We start from the raw sequence: 10135 nt of genomic DNA on the forward strand, positions 1-10135 counted from the left end.
TTCTCCTGCCTCAGCCTCCGGAGTAGCTGGGACTACAGGCGCCCGCCACCTCGCCCGGCTAGTTTTTGTATTTTTAGTAGAGACGGGGTTTCACCATGTTAGCCAGGATGGTCCCGATCTCCTGACCTCGTGATCCGCCCGTCTCGGCCTCCCAAAGTGCTGGGATTACAGGCTTGAGCCACCGCGCCCGGCTAAAGTGGTCACCCTTTCTTGCCCTTGCTCTTGGACAGCCATAGCAAAAGCCTGGGCTTTTTTTTTCCTGCCCTTGGGCATTTGTGCATGAACAAGCTTGCTCACCCAAGGGGCCACCCATCAGGATTCCATGTGCATCGCTCAGTGGCAGCTGGTAACAGAGCTCTGGTGGGTCTCTTACCTGAGTTTCAGTCAACTTCTGGTGCAGCTGCTTGTTGACGGCTTCTAAGAGCTGGTTCTTATCCTTGAGCTCTTCCTCTGATTTTTGCTTACTCAGTGGTTTGTAGCTGTAATAACAGTTGTACTTACATGAAAAGACAAAAGGGTTAAGAGCATGGCCTACACCAGGCGCGGTAGCTTACGCCTGTAATCCCAGCACTTTGGGAGGCTGAGGTGGGCAGATCACTTGAGGTCGAGAGTTCAAGACCAGCCTGACCAACATGGAGAAACCCTGTCTCTACTACAAATACAAAAATTAGCTGGGCGTGGTGGCGCATGCCTGTAATCCCAGTTATTTGGGAGGTTGAGGCGAGAGAATTGCTTGAACCTAGGAGGTGGAGGCTGTGGTGAGCTGAGATTGCGCCATTGCACTCTAGCCTGGGCAACAAGAACAAAACTCTGTCTCAAAAAAAAAAAAAAATGGCCTACAGAGTTATCCAAACACATCCCGTTCCTATCCTGGCTATTTACATAGTGGTATATGACCTTCAGTGAGTTGCATAACCTCCCTGAGGCCTTGTTTCCTCATTTTGGCAATTAGGACAATACCCACATCTCATAGTATTATTATTAATAATAAGAGAGAAAACACATGTGCATTTCTTAGCCCAGTAGCTGGGCTAATATGTAATAAAATAATCTAATGTTTATCATCTAATAAACTCTAATATCACCAATATTAAGAGTTTTTTCTTTTCTCTTTTTCTTTTTTTTTTGAGATGGAGTCTCGCTCCGTCGCCCAGGCTAGAGTGCAGTGGCGCTATCCGGGCTCACTGCAAGCTCCGCCTCCTGGGTTGACGCCATTCTCCTACCTCAGCCTCACAAGTAGCTGGGACTACAGGCAGCCGTCACCACACTCGGCTAATTTTTTGTATTTTTAGTAGAGACGGGGTTTCACTATGTTAGCCAGGATGGTCTCGATCTCCTGACCTTGTGATCCGCCCGCCTCAGCCTCCCAAAGTGCTGGGGTTACCGGCGTGAGCCACTGCGCCGGGCCTAGAGTTTTTTCTTAAAGTTCTCAGTCTTTATTGCTAGTATTTTGTCTTCAAAACTTTTTCATTTTTTAAAGTCAGAGTCCCGCTCTGTCACCTAGGCTGGAGTGCAATGATGTGATCTTGGCTCACTGCAACCTCTGCCTCTGGGGATGAAGTGATTCTCCCGCCTCAGCCTCCTGAGTAGCTGGGATTATAGACATGCGCCACCACGCCCAGCTAATGTTTGTATTTTTAGTAGAGATGGGGTCTCATCATGTTTCCCAGGCTGGACTTGAACTCCTAACCTCAGGTTATCCACCAGCCTTGGCCTCCCAAAGTGTTGAGATTATAGGCATGAGCCACTGTGCCCTGCTATCTTCAAAACTCTTAAGATAAGCCCAAATAATAGATCTGGAACTAAAACCTATTTATACAGACTTTTCAGCATATTATTTCTATTTCTGATAGTGCAAAACTTCGAAGCTAGCCTCAAAGATGAGAGATGAATCTTCTCTCCAGGATTTCACCACCACCACCACCACCACCAGAATCTTCATCTCGAGATCACTAACTACAGGCAGCCCTTCCTCTCCTGAAGGCTTCACCCTCCTGTTGATGGGCCATAGCTAAGTGTGATTTCCAATCAGCAGTAGTCCTGGCGTGGAGTCCAAAAAGCTCTTGCTTGAGACTCAAGATAGTAGCACCACTGATTCTTGCGCTGACAATGGTTCTTACACCTAGCTGTGCCTCACCCCTGAAAATTCCACTCACGTTCCTGAGGTGGAACCCAGAACCTAACACAGTAAACAAGTCCCACGAGTGATTCTGATGCAGAACCAAGGATTGAGATCCACTATCCTAGAATAGTGGCCAAGTTGATTTACCCTGATGCTCACCCTTTTCTGACATTCCTTCTGGTGGTGGTATCAGTAGCTTTCATTTGCCTAGGAGGGCAGAAACAAAGAAATGAATCAGAGACTCATAGTACTGTTAAGTGTGCAGTGAACAGGCAGAACAAAGAACTTGAGTTGCTGAGGAAAGAACCAGAGATGACATACAAGGCAAATGGCACAAGCTTGAGAGCTCTGAGGGACTATGCATTATTGTTTCAGCACAGACTATTGAAAAGGCTTATTAGTAGCAAAGGGGCATGACCCCGACCACCCCAACATCCTGACAGAGCTGCTCCTCTCAAGATGGCGTAGCTATCTCATGTCAATCTCGCTCACCTGGGAACTGAATGCTGGCTGGGGAGACACACACACACACCACGCTAGGGCTGGACTGTGGTGGGACCAGCAACCTCGGATAACAACTAGTCCCCACCCCACGACTAGCCCTCAGGGTTGGTGTATGACTACAGTGCTGCCATTTGTACGCTCCAAGCAAGCGATGAAAGAGGAAAGAACACCTCTTATAGCCCTGGCTGTGTCTCTTCAGAAAGATCAACACAGAGGGTTCTGGCAAAAAGCTCAGCAATGCTGCACAGCTCTGGGCCACTGACAGAAGGCCAGTTGTTCAGGAGCTTTGTATTCCCCAAAACCCTGTTTTCTAATTCTTTGTATTGATCAATTTCTAGGAGGATGTTCTAACTGGATACTAATGATCCATTCTCACCCATTCTCTCGTCTCAGTTTGGTGATTTTTGTGACATCATTCTCTGGACCTCCTGAATGAAGCTGTTTGGAAACATCAACTTCTTTGGACCTAACAGGTAAGAGACTTTTAGAAGTGGCCCGAGTTTGTGTGTCTGCAAAGGAAAACGAGAGGTAAAACTTCTGGCATCATGAGCCGACAGCTGCAACCCTATAACAAACAGAGCCCCATTCTAAGTTGTCATAAATCTTTACTTTATTTTAAAAAATATTATTAATTTTTTGAGACAGAGTCTCGCTCTGTGGCCCAGGCTGGAGTACAGTGGTGTGATCTTGGCTCACTGCAACCTCTGCCTCTTGGGTTCAAGCGATTCTCCTACCTCAGCCTCCTGAGTAGTTGGACTACAGGCACCTAAAATACGTTTTAAAATAAAATTTAAAAAATAGAGACAGGGTCTCACTATGTTGCCCAGCCTGGCCTCGAACTCCTGGGTTCAAGCAATCCTCCTGCTGTGGCCTCCCAGGCGTGAGCCACCATGCCTGGCCAAATCTTTATATTCATTCTGGCAAATTTCAACATGTGATATTAATTCAAAAGAATAAAACTTCCAGGCTAATTGGCAATAAAAACCAAAATTCTTTAAATGTGACAGTACAGTGTGTTTGAGGGTAGCCAAAAGTTTTGTTGAACTGAAAGGTGGAGGCTGTAAAAGTAAACATGGAGATGGACACCAGCAGAGAGCAGGGTGGAAGTTAGCAGGTGAATAACCTGCTAACTTCATGGCTGAATGAAGTTAGCCATGCTAACTTCATGGCTGAATCCTTGTACCATCTCGTTAAGCTCCTCCAAACACGCTGCACACTTTCCTAAGGCATGATTGAGCTGCTCTGAGTTTTTTTAAATCGCTACTTCATTCTTTTTCCCAGAATATCTTCCTAACCACTCTAAGACATCTTTGTGTCCCCATCACCTAGGAGAGTATTTGGCATATGAACAGGGGTTCAATAACTGCTTGTTGAATAAATCGAACACTTCACAGTTGCACGGGTTGTTTCACAGACCATCTCTAAACCACCTGTCTGGTCCCTTCCTCTTCCATGCTGACTGCCTCTACCACCAGCTCTTTTGTTTACCCTTCGTTAAGTTTAGAGTTTCCCTATTAGGCATTCTAATCTGATCTTCTTGCCAGATAACCAGAGAAATGGCCCTGCCATAACACTCTTCTTCCCCAAAGGAGAGAATTTTCCTTCATCCTTGTGCCAGCTCCCCGACCACACAGTCCATCATTCGTGTTCCACAGCAAATTCAAGTAACTTATCTGGAGTTAAGCACCCCCACCCTCACACGCAGGCTTTTCTGGACTCACTCTCACTTTGCTCACTGTAAAATGGCCCCTTTAAGCTTGACCTAACTTAAGAGCCATTACAATCAAATCAAATTGAAGAAATGCAGTACAAATAAGGTATTAAAAGGGTTCTTTTTGAGGTGTCTGTCTGAAGTAAAAGGTAACCTTGGAGAAATATCATCTCCTCTCTCAAGTACTAGCAAGTTATAAACAACAAATCTACTCCATGTAAAATGGAATTAACAGTCGATTGATCAAAATTGACTAGAATTGGTTCCAATAATTCGTATTTGCTAAAACCTAAGGATTGCAATGTAGGAAAAATTTAGTAGGACTTCACAAAGCTGTCTCCTAAAAATGGGAGACACTGGGAGGGGAACTGGATGGCTGGTGTCAAGGAGGGGAAGGAAACTTGTTTATCATTGTGTATGGTTTTCCAACTTTTTTTTTTTTACATGTGCATATATTACTTATCCAGCCCATGCTCAAAATCAAAACAAAAAACCTGGGAGGCAGCCTAAAAATTTGAAACTGTTCCAGTTACATATGATCATAAAGCTGGGACAGAGATGGAAATCAAAGAGATGAACACTTCCAGCTTGGCTGAGAGAGCTAGTCACTGCCCACTGACTGAGGGGCACTGCATCCAAGGGAAAGACACAGCAAGCAGCTGAGACCTGGCTCCAGTTCTTCTAGCAACTCCTAGTCCCCGCTGGTGCTAGGATTACCATTCAGGTGTTCTGTGGTAACACAAGACAACAAACAACCCAAAAGCCTATTTACTTCAGAGCTCAATCCTGCCAAGGTTTATGTACCAGCTGAGTGGAATCATCTGGGAAGGGATCATAAATAGCTACTCCACAATCTCCCACAACAGTTTTCTGATGTCTGAAGCTTATTCTGTACTATAATCTCTAGATTAGGCAGTTTCCCGACTGCAAACCCCATGAGATGACTTTGAACCACAAGCAAAGCAACACAAAGCAGATGGCAAAGCAATTAAAAACTCTATTTTTAATCATGTCTGTCTCTTCGCCCAAGTTTCTCAAATACTTTGCTTAGGTCTAACCCCTCTCTCCCACTTCACTCAACAAACGTGTATTGAGAATGTGGTAATGAGAAACACGGCGCAGATATAAAGGTGAACAAAGAACCCTAAGCATTCCACTCCACTTCTCAAATGACTCTCCCCTTTCCTCCCTGAAAACAAACCCAATCCCTCAAGATGGCCCAAGTCTGGAAATAAGACGGATAACCGGTTAGAAGGGGATTCCTAGCTTAATGGGAATAACATTGTACAACAACTTGAATCTAACTGATGAATACAGTACATACACGGGCAGAAAAATGCAGAGCAGGTCTAAAATCCTACCACATGGCCCTTCCCCTAACTCCCATCATAAACCTACACACCCTGGTTATAGGGCGCTCGCAGGTTTTCAGGGCCGGCGGGACACCCTCCCAGTGCCCACGCCACCCATTGGATCTCCACACTCCCGGGACCATCCCCGGCCAGACCGCAGTGCCCCGGGCGCGGCGTGGACACTCACCTGCGGGCTGGCCGCCACTCAGCGCAGAGGCGGGCTGCAGGCTATATACTGTCTTAACCACACTGGTCATCGTAACGAGGCGGCACGGCTGAACTCTGGAAGGTACAAGATGAATGTTACCCAGCGCTGGACTACTGGGCCCGAGAGTGGTGGACTTGGGGATAGCGCGACCCGACAGGCCCCGGCTCGGGGTTGGAAAAGAGAAAATCCTCCTTTCCCAGCTCTTTCCGTCCTTCCTCCCATCCAGCCCAGTCCCTCGCCCCGGGAGAGCCGAACCCAGGAGCCCGCCGGTCCTGCCCGCAGTCCTTGTCGCTCTCTTTCAAAAGATCCTCTGAACCAACTGTCGCGCCTCCTGCCAAGTCGGCCGCCTCGGTTTCAAATGGAAACTTCCGGTAGCTGGGCGGAAGTGACTGGGAATCGCACTCTGTAGAAAGCCATGTTGTACGGAACATTCTGTCCCGGGGCGTGGGTCCGGGAGCTGCCATGCTGTACGGAAGGTTCGCTTGGAGGCCAGAGGCAGACCTAGCGAAAGGTGTTAGAGCCCCCATGTCAGGGCGGAGGAGGACGGTGATGCAATTTGTAGACTTGAATGGACCTAATGAGCTACCAGCGTCATATTCCGGGATGGAGACACAAACGTGGCCACATTAAGGGTCCATGTCACAATCCTCTTTATTTAGTTTGGGATTGTTAGGGATATTGCCAGGAGCACAGGTTATTTGGATGAAAACTATACGTTACAGGAGGAGAGTGGCAGGTGAGGCTTGAAGAAAAGGACCTATGGGCTGAGATACCTGAGGCACCTACCTGAGGTCCTAATTTTAATAGCACTTACCCAGATTTTAAGTAGCGATTCAAAGCTACTCCTAATAAACAGGATAGTTTGCATCATTAAATGCACTAGTTCATTCATTTCATCCAGCATTTATTGAGCACCTCCTGATTACCCAGCAGTGTTCTCAGTGGGTGGGGGGTGGACTGAGGAAGAGCAAATATCAAGATTGACCTTGGCTCTGCCCTCCTGGAGTTTACAAGTTAGGAAACAGACAGTGAACAAATAATCACATGAATAAATATATATTTACAGATTGTGGTGAAATTGTGAAGAAGGCTGGTTGCAGTGGCTCATAGCTGTAATTTCAGCACTTTGGGAGGTGGAGGCGGGTGGACTGCTTGAGTCCAGGAGTTCAAGAACAGCCTGGGCAACATAGTGAAACCCCATCTCTACAAAAAATACAAAAATTAGCCAGGCGGCGTGGCATGCTCCTGTAGTCCCAGCTACCCTGGAGGCTGAGGTGGAGGGATTGTGTGACCTCTGGGTGGCAGAGGTTGCAGTGAGCCGAGATTGAACCACTGCACTCCACCCTGGGTGACAGAACATGATCTTAAAAACCAGGCCGGGCGCGGCGGCTCAAGCCTGTAATCCCAGCACTTTGGGAGGCCGAGGCGGGCGGATCACGAGGTCAGGAGATCGAGACCATCCTGGCTAACACGGTGAAACCCCGTCTCTACTAAAAAAGTACAAAAAAACTAGCCGGGCGAGGTGGCGGGCGCCTGTAGTCCCAGCTACTTGGGAGGCTGAGGCAGGAGAATGGCGTAAACCCAGGAGGCGGAGCTTGCAGTAAGCTGAGATCCGGCCACTGCACTCCAGAGAGCGAGACTCCGTCTCAAAAAAAAAAAAAAACCAAACCAAAACACACACACACACACACAATGAAGAAAAAGTACAAAATCCTATAAGATAGAAAAGCAGGGAAACTTAGATTATACTGGGGGCTCAGGGAAGACCTCTCTGAGATGATGTTTGATTAAGGAAGGAGGAGAGGGAGTTAATCTCATTGGGGAAAGGGGAAAATGCAAAGTCCCAAGGCAGAAATGGGTTCTTCCACAGGCACAGAAAGATAGGAAGAGAGTGGTACAGATAAAACTGGAGAAATAAGAAGTCAAGAGACAAATTTTACAGGCTAAGGTATAGAGATTAGATTTTATCTAAAAGTAATGGAAAGTCACTGAAGCATTATAGCAGGAGAGTGTCATCCAATTTATATTTTATTTTATTTTATTTTATTTTATTTTATTTTATTTTATTTTATTTTATTTTATTTTATTTTATTTTATTTTTTTGAGACAGGGTCTCACTCTGTTGCCCAGGCTGGAGTGCAATCATAGTTCACTGCAACCTTGAACTCTTGGGTTCAGGAGATCCTCCCACCTCAGCCTCCTGAGTAGCTAAGACTAAAGGTTAAAGATTCCTGCCACCAGGCCCAGCTACTTTTTGTACAGATGGGGTCCTGCTATGTTGCCCAGGCTGGTCTTAAACTCCTGGCCTCAAATGATCCTCCCACCTCAGCCTCCCAACAGGCATGAGCCACTGTACCTGGCTCAATTTATATATGTATATATTCTTTTCTTTCTTTCTTGTTTTTTTTAGAGACGAAGTCTCATTCGGTTGCCCAGGCTGGAGTGCAGTTGTGCGATCTCGGCTCAGCTCACTGCAACCTCTGCCTCCTGAGTTCAAGTGATTCTCCTGCCTCAGTCTCCCAAGTAGCTGGAATTACAGGTGCTGCTACCATGCTTGGCTAATTTTTTATATTTTTAGTAGAGACAGGGTTTCACCATGTTGGCCAGGCTGGTCTCAAACTCCTGACCTCAGGTGATCTGCCCGCCTCGGCCTCCCAAAGTGCTGGGGCAGGCGTGAGCCACCGCGCCCAGCCCTTTTTCTTTTCGAATAATTGGTCTTGAATAATTGTGTGCACAGAGTCACTATTTTCTGCTGGGGAAATTGAGAGTTCAGTTTTGAACGTGGAAAACCAGACATATCTTTGAGGCATTCCAGAGGGGTGGTCATGTAGGCAATTGGAAGTACAGGCCTTGAGCCCGGAAGAGAGCCTGGATTGGAGATACACTCTTGGGAGTTATTGACATATGAATGTACTTAAAATCTTGATATTTAGGAGTTCGAGACCAGCCTGGCCAACACGATGAAACCCCGTCTCTGCTAAAAATACAAAACAATGGCCAGGCACAGTGACTCATGCTTGTAATCCCAGCACTTTGGGAGGCCGAGATGGGATCACTTGAGGCCAGAAATTCGAAACCAGACTGGTCAACATGGTGAAATCCCGTCTCTACTAAAAATAGAAAAATTAGCCAGGCATGGTGGTGCATGCCTGTAATCCCAGCTACTCGGGAGGCTGAGGCAGGAGAATGACTTGAACCTGGGAGGTGGAGGTTGCAGTGAGCCGAGATGGTGCCACTGTACTCCAGCCTGGGTGACAGAGCGAGACTCTGTCTCAAACAAAATAAAATAAAAAATAAAATAAAACAAAACCTTGATATTTGATAAGATCAAGATAAGAAGTGTGCAGAGAGCCTTTGGACCAAGGACAGGACACCAGCATTTTGAAGTTGCAATGGTAATAAGGTGCTTGCCAAGAAACCTGATAAAGAGGTGCCAGAGAGTTGAGAAGAGAACAAAAAAAGGGTGGTGTTCCAAAATCTAAGGAGGAAGTGGCAAGCTGCTGAAGGAGGGAGTGGTGAACTATTGAAAATAGTTGACTTTCTAACTCCGCTGCCACCATGGCTCCTGTGAAAAAGCTTGTGGCGAAGGGGGGCAGAAAAAAGAAGCAGGTTCTGAAGTTCACTCTTGATTGCATCCACCCTGTAGAAGATGGAATCATGGATGCTGCCAATTTTGAGCAGTTTTTGCAAGAAAGGATCAAAGTGAACGAAAAAGCTGGGAACTTGGTGGAGGGGTGGTAACCATCGAAAAGAGCAAGAGCAAGATCACCATGACATCTGTGGTGCCTTTCTCCAAAAGGTATTTGAAATATCTCACCAAAAAATATTTGAAGAAGAATAATCTATGTAACTGGTAGCGCGTAGTTGCCAACAGCAAAGAGAGTTATGAATTACATTACTTCCAGATTAACCAGGACGAGGAAGAGGAGGAAAATGACGATTAAATTTCATTTATCAAGAATATTTTGTATGAGTTCTTGAATAAAACTTGGGAACCAAAAAATAAAACAACAACAACAAATAGTTGAAAGGGCAAGTAGAATGAGAACGAAAAGCATCCAGTGAATTTAGCAACAGAGAAGTCGTGATGAGTCTAGCAAGAGGAATGCTGGTGCAGCGTTTGGGGTGGCAGTCACATGGGCATGGGTTGAAGAGTGCGTGGGAGATGAGGAAGCAGAGATGGCAGGTGTAACTCCAGGAGTCTGTTGCAAAAAAAGCAGAGCAACTGGGCAGTAACT

The 10135-nt window shown here is 46.3% G+C and overlaps 1 protein-coding gene and 1 pseudogene across 1 annotated transcript in view; one reads left to right on the forward strand and one right to left on the reverse strand.

The window, feature by feature from the left end:
* The window catches only part of KNSTRN (kinetochore localized astrin (SPAG5) binding protein), a 36738-nt gene extending 30331 nt beyond the window's left edge, over positions 1–6407 (reverse strand). Inside the window, exons 1-5 of the mRNA XM_026456330.1 lie at positions 6153–6407; positions 5877–5971; positions 3003–3135; positions 2282–2329; positions 290–479 (exon numbers count right to left, since the gene is read on the reverse strand). Of these exons, the coding sequence (XP_026312115.1) occupies positions 290–479; positions 2282–2329; positions 3003–3135; positions 5877–5971; positions 6153–6361 (675 nt within the window). The 5' untranslated portion in view covers positions 6362–6407. The remainder of the gene's footprint in view (positions 1–289; positions 480–2281; positions 2330–3002; positions 3136–5876; positions 5972–6152) is intronic.
* A 3048-nt stretch (positions 6408–9455) lies between these two features.
* LOC111524234 lies at positions 9456–9841 on the forward strand (annotated as a pseudogene).
* Positions 9842–10135: the final 294 nt, after the last annotated feature.

This window comes from Piliocolobus tephrosceles, chromosome 6, assembly GCF_002776525.5.
Source record: "Piliocolobus tephrosceles isolate RC106 chromosome 6, ASM277652v3, whole genome shotgun sequence".
NCBI lineage: Eukaryota > Metazoa > Chordata > Mammalia > Primates > Cercopithecidae > Piliocolobus > Piliocolobus tephrosceles.